General features: G+C 37.1%; 1 protein-coding gene and 1 pseudogene across 2 annotated transcripts in view; both read right to left on the minus strand.

The window, feature by feature from the left end:
* Window positions 1–14,098, minus strand: part of KLHL2 (kelch like family member 2) — a 116,281-nt gene that overhangs the window by 57,309 nt on the left and 44,874 nt on the right. For both annotated transcript variants that reach the window (XM_023228517.2, XM_023228527.1), the window contains one exon: window positions 2,667–2,829. In XM_023228517.2, coding sequence (XP_023084285.1) covers window positions 2,667–2,829 — 163 coding nt within the window. The remainder of the gene's footprint in view (window positions 1–2,666; window positions 2,830–14,098) is intronic.
* On the minus strand, window positions 13,138–13,295 carry LOC111554147 (annotated as a pseudogene).

Raw genomic sequence — 14,098 nt, forward strand, 5'->3', positions numbered from 1 at the left:
ATAGCAAAAACTTGGAACTTCCCAATGTCCATCAATGATAGACTGGATTAAGAAAATGCGGCACATATACACCATGGAATACTATCCAGCTATTAAAAAAGGATGAGTTCATGTTCTTTGCAGGGACATAGATGAAGCTGTAAACCATCATTCTCAGCAAACTATTGCAAGGACAGAAAACCAAACACCAAATGTTCTCACTCATAGGTGGGAGTTGAACAATGAGAACACACAGACACAGAATGGGAAACGTCACACAACGGGGCGTGTCGGGGCAATGGGGGGCTGGGGGAGGGATAGCATTAGGAGAAATACCTAATGTAAATGACGAGTGGATGGGTGCAGCAAACCAACATGGCACATGTATACCTATGTAACAAACCCGCACGTTGTACACATGTACCCTAGAACCTAAAGTATTAAAAACAGATAAATAAATAAACTGGGGAAAGCACATCCTATTCAAGAAATGGTATTAGGAATATTGGATAGCCACATGTAGAAGAATAAAACTGGATTCCTATCTCTCACCACATATAAAAATTAACCCAAGATGGATTAAAGACTTAAATCTAAGACCTGACACCATGAAAATTCTAGAAGAAAACTTAGGAAAAACTTCTGGGCATTGGCCAAAAAAATTTATGACAAAGACCCCAAATGCAAATGTGACAAACACAAAAATAAATAAATGGGACCTAATTAAACAACAACAAAAAAACTTCCACAAGACCAAAGAAATAATCACCAGAGTAAACACACAACCTATAGAATGGGAGGAAATATTTGCAAACTATGCCTCTGACAAAGGACTAATATCCAGAATCTAAAAGGAACTCAAACAAGTCAGCAAGAAAAAAACAAATAATCCCATCAAAAAGTGGACAAATGACATGAACAGATATTTCTTAAAAGAAGATACACAAATGGTCAACAAACATGAAAAAAAAAGCATAACATCACTAATCATCAGGAAAATGCAAATTAAAACCTCAGCCAGATACCACCTTGCCCCAACCAGAATAGCTATTATTAAAAGTGAAAAAACAATAGATGTTGGTGTGGATGTGGTGAAATGGGAATGCTTATACGCTGCTGGTAGGAATGTAAATTTGTACAACCTCTATGGAAAACAGTCTGGAGATTCCTCAAAGAATTAAAATCCAATCCAGCAATTTCACTACTGAGTATCTACCTAAAGGAAAAGAAATCATTATATCAAAAAGACACCTGGATGTGTATGTTTATCACAGTACAATTCACAATTACAAAGATATGAAATCAACCTAAGTGCCCATCAGCCAATGAGTGGATAAAGAAAATGTTATATATATACACACAGACATATATATCTATATGCACACACATATACATATATAGATACATATGTATATATGTGTGTACATATATATATGTGTATATACGTGTGTGTGTATATATATGATGAAATACTAGTCTGCCCTAAAAAAAGAAAGAAATAGTGTCTTTTGCAGCAACTTGGATGAAATGAGAGGCCATTATTCTAAGTTAGGTAACTCAGGAATGGAAAACCAAATACTACATGTTCACACTTACAAGTAGGAGCTAAGCTATCAGTATGCAAAGGCAGACAGAGTGGTATAATGGACATGGGAGACTCAGAAGTGGGGAGGTTGGGAGGATGGTGATGGATGAAAAACTACCAATTAGAGTACAATGTCTACTACTCAGGTGACGAGCACATTAAAATCCAAGACCTCATGACTATACAATTCATCCATGTAACCAAAAAGCACTTGTACTCCTAAAGCGATTAGAACAACAACAAAAAAAGGGATGTAATAATTAAATGAAAGCATAAAGAAACTAAAAAAATAAATTTCCTAATAATCACTTTTAATATATACTTTTAATTGTTTATAAACTTAAATAAAATATAGATTACATTTGTGAACTATGTGTGTACATTCAAAGCTATAACAATCTCCCCTCCCCAACTGCAGAGATGAGAGGCCTGAAGGGCCTGAACAGCAGCTAAAGCAAGGGCTCCTTGAAAACAGCAACAGGCTCTCCCCTCCACCACAGGGAGATGCCAGCAGTAGGCCATGGAACCATTGTGCAAGGAGTGAGCTGCTTCTATTGGTGGTCTACTTTTCTACTCCACCAAATGTATCTACATTTCACTGCTCTGAAGATTTTTTTTAAGCCACAAAACTGTTTTCATGGATGCAAAAAAAACAACATAAAAAATTAGAGCTAAAATAACTTCTCATGCATACACTTTCTCATATGCCTATTCATTTAACAATTTGAAAGAAAAATACATACAGCTATTCTTCTTGAACCCTGGAGGCAGAGGTTGCAATGAGCCAAGATTGCACCACCACACCACAGCCTGGGTGACAGGGCAAGACTCCGTCTCACAAAAAAACAAAACAAGACAAAAAAACCCTAGCTATTCCTAGCTATTATTCAGGTCCAATCCCAATGTATAGTTGCTTGTTTGTGAAGTTCAGAATTTTATGAGTATGCTTCAGTTACGCAGGGTGACCATTATAAGATTTTAAATGTATTTTTATAAAGCCCAGATCCAGAAATATGACATGACTTTCCAGAGACCACTGTGGAATCATATCAAAAATCAAGCCAGTTTCCTCCCAAATTCAGCTGAGGTCTACTCCACTTGCCTGCATAGGTGTTGGCCTTGTTCAGAAGGTCGGTACATGCATGCATATCAGCAAAAGCCCGGATTCCTAAGCAGTTGACAGGGTGAAGCTGGGATTCCAAAAATTCACAACAAGTCTTCTTCACATCCTGTAACTGTAAGAGACCAGCTGCTGGGAGAAGTACCTGCAACACACACATTAATATTCTTAGGCACTTGGCTGGAAAAACACTGTCTCTCTGACCACTTCTACATAGGACACAAGAGGTTCAGCCATAGTTTGTTATTTGCATTCATACCCCCATATTCCATAGAAAACAAATGTAACAATTATTTTCAATAACAATGATGACTCTTCACATTCCCCATAATTTCCATGGAATCTTTCAAAGGTCTCTTCTCCTTGGTCAGAAGAATATGAGTTATCAGATCTTATTAGATTCATGGTTAGTTTTATAAGCATAAACAAAATGTTCCTTTGACATCTAAAAACACAAATTCTTGGCTGGGCATGGTGACTCACAGCTGTAATTCCAGCACTTTGGGAGGCCAAGACAGAAGGATCGCTAGAGTTCAGAAGTCTGAGACCAGGCTGGGCAACACAGCAAGACCTCATCTCTACAAAAAATACAAAAATTAGCCCGGTGTGGTGGCACGCACCTGTAGTGCCAGCTACTCAGGAGGCTGAGGTGGGAGGATCACTGGAGCCTGAGAGGTTGAGGCTGCAGAAATCTATGATTACCCCACAGCACTACATCCTGGGTGACAGAGTGAGACTCCATCACACACACAAAAAAACAAAAACAACAACAACAACAAAAAAAACCCATAAATTATTAGGATGCTAGGGGGTGTTGTGATTCAATGAAAATGGTTTTGTTCTCCTAGTTCAAGCAGTCATGCGTTTCAGTGATTTGTGGGGAAGGAGTGGCCCCGAGTAATCCATATCACAACAAAGCCTCATTTTGCTGAAGGCCTGTTTTTCCACTGTGTGAGTATCATAACAACTGCTTTCCTTACGGGGTAGAACAATTTAAAATTCAACAACAGCCTCTACCTATAAGCAGACAGTTTCTCTAGAATGTAATATATGTGCTAACAAGGAAAATGTAATAGGTGATTATCTAATAACTTTTTAATTTGCATTTTATTTGAATAACTCCAAGTAATTTTATATTAATTATAGGTTATTCTGTGGGATTGAACCACTATCTTCACTATAAATACTATATCCAACACTACAAGTGCTTTTCAAATAAGTCAATAATAGAAAAATATTTTTCCTTGTAAGTGAATTATTACAGTGCTATATAAAGGACCATATTTGAAAGTCAAATTAAGGAGAAAAACTTCAAAAAAAAGTTATTGAATATCGGGTGATCCTTCATAAAAGCCAAAGAAACCCCACAAAAAACCTTCAACTATTCGAACAATGGTAAATTTTAGAAAAGACTACATTAGTGTTAAAAAAAGACCTAAGTTCCTTCAGAAATTGACATTCATATATGTTACACTGCAGCCCAAAGACAGAAAAATAATAATGGTTTATGACTATATGCTATGACTTTCCTAAATCTATGGAATAAGTCCTAAACATAGAAAAGAAAGACATCATTCACATCTCTTTGTAACAAACTTCTTACTTTCTTAAAGGAAGCACAGAAGCTTTAACTCATGAACCTAAAGGCTCAAGAAAAAACAGAAACTGTATCTAGACATAAGGCCTTTTCCTTCTGAGTTTAAGAAAAATAGGTCAGGTGTGGTGGCTCACAGCTGTAATCCCAGCACTTTAGGAGGCCGAGGCAGGTGAATCACTTGAGGTCAGGAGTTTGAGACCACCTGGCCAACATGGTGAAACCCCATCTCTACTAAAAATACAAAAATTAGCCGGGTGTGGTAGCACACACCTGTAGTCTCAGCTACTCAGGAGGTTGAGGAAGGAGAATCACTTGAACCCTGGAGGCAAAGGCTGCAGTGAGCCGAGATCACACTACTGCACTCCAGCCTGGGTGACAGAGCAAGATTCCGTCTCAAAAAATAAAAATAAAAATAGAAAATAAAGTATAAATAACGTTATAGCAAAACTTTTTGCATGATATGTATAGTAGGTTTCATTATGAGAATGAAGATCCACAGAAGGCTTTAATTTGTTGATAATTTTCAAATTGCAGGTTTTTCCATGACAGTATAATTGCGCTCTAAAGCAACATAAAGTGCGTTCCAAGATGCTTAACCATTTAATTCAGCAAATTAAATTTCTACATATAGTTTAGAAAGTGGTCTTCAGTGTAATATTCGATCTCTGTGAAATCTGCACAAATAGTATGATTGCCCCTCTAATTAGCATTTTCCTAGAGTTAACAGTGTAATATTTAAATTGTTTGGTCACACAGAATGAGGAGGAAAAGTGGTTGGGCAGAAAATGGGCTCACTTACACATTGTTGGTGGGAGCACATACTGGTCCAACCTCCATGAAGAACAATTTGTTTATTTCAAATTCAAAATTACCAATGCACATGTCCTCTGACCCAGCAATTTAACTTATAGATATGCTAACATACGCACAAAATCTCACATGTGTAAGATATTCATTACAGCATTATTGTGGGTAATAGAAGTTAGAAAAAAGCCCAAATGTCCATCATAAGGAGATTGATTAAATAATTGGAATCATCTATTCAACTGCAGTCATTCAAACAAAAGAGGAAATAAATGAGATAATTTCTAAAATATAATCCTGAGTGAAAAAAATAGAGTCGTTGGTATATTATACTAACATATACACCCACATTTATATATATGTATATATTTATAGCAGGCTTTTAAAATTTTATTTAGCTTTATTGATTTGAACTTAATCATTACCAACTTCAGATCTACCTTATTAGGAGATTGAAATTCATAAACTGTAGATTCTCCTATCTGGAAGGGGCATAACAAGTCATCTAGGTAGAAATATAAAAGTTATTTCAACAGTGGTCCACGTGGCTAGAATATATTCACATATAATTTTTATTGATGACAGTGAAAAGTGGTTACATGCTTGACAAATATATATTAAACATAAAATGAAGGTAAGTCAAATGTACAAAAAGTTTGTTCATATTTTTCTTTTGTCAATCTTTTGAAATTGCCTTGGTTTTATGATGTAGTTTTACTAGAACTAAACTTCAATAGCTCATAATTATGTAATTAATTATATACAGCTTCAAAAGCAATTACTAATTGACCCAGCTTGCTAACATGACGCCTCGTGACCATCAGTCACTCATAATGAAAACAGGAAAACAGTTGGCACCACATCGACTCCTAGCTTATTTTGTGTGTCAAAAGCCACTTAAAACAAAATTTAAAATGCTCTGACTTCAGATGAACCACATCCCAAGATCAAAACCACTCAAACAGCTGGCACCCTGCAAGCTGAATGTCTTGAGATCAAATGAAATCAAACCTCCTAATCTGTGTGATGAAGAAACCACACCCTAGAGGGGTTAAATGGCTTGACCAAGTCATACAGCGAGTCATGGAAAGCTAGGGATATAATTAAATTGGTCAGCTCTTTGGTCTACTGTTCTAATACCTTCAACCCCAAATTTAGGTGCAGAATGGAAGTATTTGTATAATTTCTAAATCTCCAACACTGTCCTTTTCATGAATAATAATAAAGGCAACAACCACTTCAACAATACATTATTGCAGTTGCTTCCATTTACTGAGTAATTACTGCATCAGGCACTGTGCTAAGTACTTGTCAGACAATAATATCTCATTATCTCCATCGTATACAAGTGAATACAGAGGGTAGGAGAAGTTGGGTAACTTGCTAAAGGTCATACACCTGGTATGGGACAGGCCAAGCCTGCTATGACAGCAGTACTAACCAAAATGTGCATAATGATTTTAGATGACGCACAGATAAACTTCTTGCATCAATAGTTAAGAATATAGGTTCAGGGCAGGCTTGGTGGCTCACACCTGTAATCCCAGCACTTTGGGAGGCTAAGGTGGGCAGATCATTTGAGGTCAGGAGTAGGAGTTCAGACCAGCCTGGCCAACATAGTGAAACCCTGTCTCTACTAAAAATACAAAAATTAGCTGGGCATGGTGGTGCGCACCTGTAATCTCAGCTACTTGGGAGGCTGAGGAAGGACAATCATTTGAACCCGAGAGGCGGAGGTCGCAGTGAGCCAAGATCACGCCACTGCACTCCAGCCTGGGTAACACAGTGAGACTCTTCTCAAGGAAAAAAAAAAAAAGAATATAGGTTCACAGTTAGAAATATATTTCTTAAAGTTATTTTCCATTTATTTCAATAATACAATAATATAAACATTCCTTCTCAAGTAAACTTATTTAAGCAAAAATTGACTCACTGTAGAGAAAAACAAAAATGTAATAGCATCAGCACCTGTAGAATACAGCAAAATCTTGAAGCTGGCACACAAATGATTACAAGTGATCAGAATTTGGAAAACCCTGATTTAGGAGGTCAGATTTAATATTCTAATCTTTCAATATCTAATATAATTCTGATCCTGTGGTCTTACATATCACTGAAAAAGAAGAATGTGCGTTAATCTGGAGCTATCATAATCCCATGGCTTATTTTCTACTGAAGTGGATAAATTGCACTAGTGGTAACAAATGTGAGAAACACCCAGCAATGTAAAGAGGTGATTTCTTAATTTGCTATTTAGTATTTAGGTCACAAAAATATCTTGGGCATTGTAACTAAAAGGTCCAATGAATAAATTTATGTCTTTGAAACTTGTTTTCTGAGCTCTCTAAAGCAAAGGAACAGGTGAACAGTGCTGCTTCTTCTATGAAGTAGAATTACGTTGATACAATAAACCCCCAGTCACCATCTAATGGAAATTTCCATCTATTTGTGCTGCACTAGTGTTAATCCTGAGATTGATTAAAAATAACCCCAAGGCACGCTATGATCCTGAAGTATATTCCAAAACATCAAAGACAAAGCAATTATATATAATTATATATAATTGCTATATATTTTGAATATTAATGATGTTTTCTAAGAATCGAAGAGTGATTAAATTCCATACAGCGTATATACTGAGGGAAGGCCACACTCCAAAAGCCAAAATCTCTCTCTTGGGTATATCTACCTCTAGGAAAAATGTAAAGCACACAGTGAATGTAAAGAGGCCCTCGCCCCTCCTTCCTACATCCTTTTCCTTTAGTTCTATTCCATCGACCCAACCCCGAATCTCTTCACTCTGAGTTTATCTGTGTGCCATCTAAAATCATGAGAACCTGGTGTTCTCAGCATGGGCTAAGTCCCTTTCAAGTCACTACTAACAGCACTGCTTCATTTCATTTGCTTCCCAGCACCTACTGCTGTCAGCACTGATGTTATGTATTTGTTTCCATGTTTACTACCTTCCTGCAGAGGAACGTAAGCTCTGTGACAGTAGGATCGCATCTGTTTCACCCCCTGCCGCATCCTCAGGTCTTCGAATATGTACCTCATAAATGAATCAACCTGAACATAATTTTATGACTCCCATGTGTATCTGTATTTTAAGAGATACAATTCTGCATGTCCTTTGAGACAAAATTACAAACTCTGTTTCCAGGAATGTATGTGTACCAGACACTTCTTGTATCCTACTACAAAGTCCCTCAGCCTTACTTCTGGCTCAAGCCACCACTGCAGCAACGAGGCCCTAGCAGGCTTTGACCACCTTTCCGAAGATGTAACGTAACAGGGCCTCACACCCCAGCCCCCACCCATAGTTCTCTCTGGCTTCCTATCCTAGGACTTCAGTGATGCACTGGGCTCATACCCACACAATCTGGAAGTATGTGGGAAATAATGCTGTGGGACCACCCTTGACTAGTGAAGAATGGATCAAAGGAAGAGAAATACTTCCCCCTGGTATTCTCCTAGAAGACAGTTCTGAGACACATTTCATAAGGCTTTCAAAGGTCCTGTCACATGTAGCTATGGCCAGATCTGTACTGCACCTATGAACTGGTTTTCCCTCCTTTCCAGCTCAAGTCCTCCATTCACTTACCGTGGCTCCTTGGGATCACTTCCCAAATAAATGAACTGCACATAAGCCTTGCTTGCAGAAGAACCCCAAGCTGTTATATTACACAATGGAACAAACTGTGAATGTGAATATACTTAGCTATAGAACTATTAATTATAGTGCTGTTTAAAATATAAAAATTGAAAAGAACTTAAATGTCCAATAACAAGAGAAAAATGAAGTCAGTTCTATAATATCAGTGAAACTGAATATTTTGCAGCTCTTAAAAGAGATACAGTAGACAAATATTTAATGACTTGGAAAAATATTTCTAATACATTTAATATAAAAAGCTAGTTTCTAAAAGAATCTACAGTATGACCCCTTTTTTGGGTAAACGCACGTGTACATAACAACAGACCGTACTGGAGGCTATACCACAATTGTTAATAGGGTTTGTCTCTGGTTAGGTGTGATACCAACATTTCCTATTTATTTTCATGTATTTGTTAGATTTTATGTATTTGTTAAGTGGTACATTGTCTATGTACCATTTAAATGGTCAAATATTATTTAAAAGAATGTCAGGGAGAAGCAAGTAAAGGAATGTCTTTCTGGATTTCTACAATGCTAGCAAATATAACAAGGGCTAAGGGGAGCTATATACGGACTGTGGCTTCTCCGGGAAATACTACCCTCCACTCATTAGAGATTGCCTCACTTTGGCGTGTTGAAAGGCCTTTGGAGTCTGAAAGACCTTTGATCATCAAGCCAGTGTTTTGTAGAACAGTCACCAGGCTCTACACGTTACTCTTCCTGTTCGGTGAACAGCAACGGCTTTAGAGTTTGGAGAAACATGAAGTAGGAGGACACGGCCCCCTGATTAAATAAATCTAACTTAAAATGTTGTCATTTTGTAAAATAGGGAAAAAAAAAAAACTTTTATTTGTATATGTTGATTTCCAACCAATGGAGACAGATATAAGGCTGCACATTTTATGCTTTCTGCAATGAACAAAGAAATGGGGGGAGAAGCCACCAATGATTAGTGAAGACACTGTGGAGCATGAGAAATGGAAGACACTGAGCCAAATAATTAGCATCCGTGTGACATTCTCACACCAGCTGCACATTTTAAAGTAAGATGCTTTCATCCTACTTCACATTGTCTGACAAGCCAAATTACATATAAGATGTTTCGCTTAGACAAGTATACTACTTCTGCTTGGCTATTAGGATCTGTAGTTTATTTTTAGCTTGGGCATTTATTCCATAGGGAGAAATAATTCATATAGTATGTCTTTTAAATCCTGAGCCATTAGCAGTTTGTTTATTAGGAAGAGACTACCAAGGGTTCTGATTGCTCCATATACATATAACTTCTAGATATCTAAGAAAACATGCAAGCATGAAAAGACAGCTTTTGTTGTTGCTGTTGTTTTTGACTCAACTAGCCGTAGCTATCCTGCAAGGTGGAGCTTGGGGAGGAGTGTGGGGAGGAGGCAGGCAAGGGTGATGCATTTAGAAGATGAAACACTTAGTGACAAGAAAGGCAGATCTGAGTGGAGAGTCAAGGTTGGATGCACATAGCAGAGGGCTGGGTTTTGTGGCCAAGGCGTAGGGTTTTGAGATGTGGAAGTATGAATAAGGAGATGGCAGGATGCCAAGGACAAACATTTCCTATGTCAAAACTCTGCACCCGGCCAGCCCCCTACATCCCAGAAAGAGGAAGGAAACTTTCTTCCTCCTCCTTTCCTGTACCCCACATGCAACCTCGCCTGCCTCCTCCCAACACTCCACCCCTAGGAATAGGTATGTCCCACAGAGTTTTAAAAAAACACAAAAACAACAACCTCCCCCCACACAAAAAACTGTCTTACTAGCTCATATTAATGGCTAATAACACAAGATCTTCCAGAATAAATCCCTTCTAGGGGTTTTTAACATTTTAAGAGAGGTTGACTTTTAAGCAGAATACAATTGCAATTGGTGGAATTTCCAATGTTATAATTAATGAAGTAGAAAAGCAAAGGTAGTATGGAGAGAACAAATTTGGGGGCAAAGCAGTCTCAAGCAGACTGAAAGCCATCTCTCCTACACTATCCTTTTTCCAGTTGCTACTTCTACTACTTTTAACCCAAGGTTTCTCTTAAAGGTCCAACTTATTTGACAGTGGCTCCAATGGATAATGAAGACACCACCTACCTTTCAAGGTTGCTGAAAAATTAAATATCAGTCAGCCATTTAACACAATGCATGGCAAGGACCATGTAGTACCTCAGCTCTGACTCAAGGCTTTTTTTCTTGGATTGAACATTCTACCCCATGAGAATGGAACAGCAAGATTTACTGTCTCCCGCATAAGAAGACGTTTTATCCCAGATCATTCACAATATAAGTAGCTTCCTTTTTTGATCAAATATTCTCAACATAAAAGATATAATTAGGGAAAATTTGCAAAAGAAGAAATATAGCATACAAAAATGAGAAACGTATTTGATGCCTCATTAGTTATCAAATATAGAACCATGAGAGTGCATTTTACAACTACGATATGATACAAAATGTTTTTACTTTTCTTTCTAGCACCTTCCAATTCAAACAAAATGTTTCCAGACAATATATATTCAAACTAAAGTATAGTAAGCCTTGTCCCGTAGCATATTTTTGCTGTCCCTGTTAACTAATCAACTCTTAGAAAATAAGGAATATTGATCAATATATACCAAAAAATATAAACATTTAAAACATTTGACCCTAAAATTATGTTTCTGAAAATCTACCTTGAGAAAAAAGTTCAAAAAACGGAACAAGATATGTAAGTGACTTTTACTTTTAGCATTACTTATAAGAGTAGGAAAAAAACCAGAACCAACTAAAGATCTAACAATATGGCAACAATCAAGTAAAGTATGGTAAATCCACATGATGATATGTTATCAGTAATAATAAAGACTAATAATGGCTTTAAAAATACTAACATTTCTAAAGTATTTGCTATAACACAACAATCCTATTATAAAATTAAATGGACTTGGCACATAGCTTTAACCTATCATCATATTAGAAAAATTTAATGGATAACAAGTTCCTCTGATCTCAGGAAACTTAGAAAATAAAACAATGTTGACAGGAACAGAACGAACTACTGAACACTTCCACATCAAGTATTTTTAACACATAGCGGACATAGTAAAGAAAGTGTTCTACTGGTCTTTTTAATGACGGCTTGGCTCCTGCCTTGCATCCTTCCCTCTTACAGCTGGCAGCACTGGATCTGGATCCCATCCTGTCTCTAGTCAGAGGAGACACATATCCATTAACATGCTAAACTGCAGTAAACCCTTACAATGCCATACTCATCAATAAACAGGGATGACTACTGAAATACACAACAGCATAGATGACTCTCACAAATACGTTATGAGGAAGAAATCAGCCTTAAAAGAAATACATTCTGTATGATTCTATTTATGTGAAGTTCAAGAACAGGAAAAACTAATCTATTATAATAGAAATTACATCAGTGGCTGCCTGGAAAGGGAGTGGGAGATTTATTGGGAAGAGACCTGAGGTTGTAAATGCTTGATACCTTGATTTGGGTGTGGATTAATAGATCTGTACATTTGTTATAACTTAGCAAACTGTACAGTTAAGATCTATGGTATGTAAATTATATCCCACTAGGGGAAAAACAATCAAGTACAGTCAACCCTCCATGGGATTCAACCAATCTCAGATCAAAAATATTCAGGAAAAATAGTGCATCTGTACTGATTATGTACAAACTTCTTTGCTGTCATTATGCCCTAAACCATACCATATTAATGATTACTTACACAGCATTTATACTGTATTAGGTATTGTACATAAACTAGAGATGATTTAAAGTATACAGGAGGGGCCGAACATGGTGCCTCACATCTGTAATCCCAGTCCTTTGGGAGGCCAAGGCGGGTGGATCACCTGAGGTCAGGAGTTTGAGACCAGCCTGGCCAACATGGCGAAACCCGATCTCTACTAAAAATACAAAAAGTAGTCAGGCACGGTGGTGGATGCCTGTAATCCCAACTACTCAGGAGGCTGGGGCAAGAGAATCGCCTGAACCCAAGAGGCGGAGGTTGCCGTGAGCTGAGATTGCACCACTGCATTCCAGCCTGGGCGACAGAACGAGACTCCGTCTCAAAAAAATAAAAAATAAAAAAGTATACAGGAGGATGTGCATGGGTTATATGCAAATATTAATACTATGCCACTTTATGTCAGGGACTAGAGTATGCTTAGATTTTGGTACCTAAGGGAAGTCATGGAACCAACCTCCCACGGATACTGAGGGACAACTGTACTTTAAATCCATAACAGATTAACCAGAGGTCAACGAACAGCATTTATAAGCCATGAAATAAGTTTTCAAATAGAAAATAATAATCCTACCTGATAGAATCCAAAATAAGAGGCAATCCCGCAAAAATGCATTTATGTGACCAAATTTCTAAACTAGCACTGATAAACTTATTTTAAAACAGTAGCTTGTGCATCTGTGTCAGTGATATAGCTATATTCTATTTTCCCAAGAAATAAAGTTTGCAATTAGCAATAATCATGCCTCAGATAAACCTCATTGGCTTTGATACTGCCACTGTACAAAGCTAGAAATAAAGTTTTCATAAATTATATAGCCTAAGAAAAGGCACAATACACTTAAACCCGATTATCAGAAGCACATTAATTTTACTAACCTAACCATGAGATTAAGATGTTAAGGTCCAAGAGGTAATAATATTTTTTAAGACTGTATGTCAATAATGCTAGGGTTTATAAAACCTTTGGCTGCTGTCAAACCAAACATGCCAGAACATATAATTTAACAACTGTAGACTGTGACCACCTGGACTGGACTGGAGAGGTGAACCCTGAACACTAGCAACCAGCCTGAAACAAATGTGCTATGCTATACACAGGCTCCATACCTAAACAACATGAGGCAAACATCACAAAGCAAGAAAAAAAATCCACTTTGAACTGGATTTATTTCTAATAAGGATTTTGAATTGTTTCTATTTTTCTTGTTCTGGTTCAAATTACAAAGACGCTGTTATAATATGCTAAATCATAATCAGGATGGAGTCATTTTTTGTTCATCAAGATAAATGCCTTTTATGTACCACATGAAACTACTTAAAACATGAATCTCAAAATGATTCAGCCGTGGAGATAACTTCAAGGACCATATATTTTAATAATACAAAGCCACAAGTAACTCAATTACTAATGCTTCTAGAGTATCTAGCCTTGCTCTGAACAATAAATTTTTTAAAAACCACTTTGGGTTTCACATCCATCTAGTTTTATTAGATGCTCTTATACTAAGGTTTCTAGGTTTTCTCAAACTAGCTGACCTCAATGGCCTTTCCATATTAAATTTTAAATAAGACTTTTTTATTCTATATTCTT

The sequence above is a fragment of the Piliocolobus tephrosceles genome, chromosome 3 (genome assembly GCF_002776525.5).
Source record: "Piliocolobus tephrosceles isolate RC106 chromosome 3, ASM277652v3, whole genome shotgun sequence".
Taxonomy (NCBI): Eukaryota; Metazoa; Chordata; class Mammalia; order Primates; family Cercopithecidae; genus Piliocolobus; species Piliocolobus tephrosceles.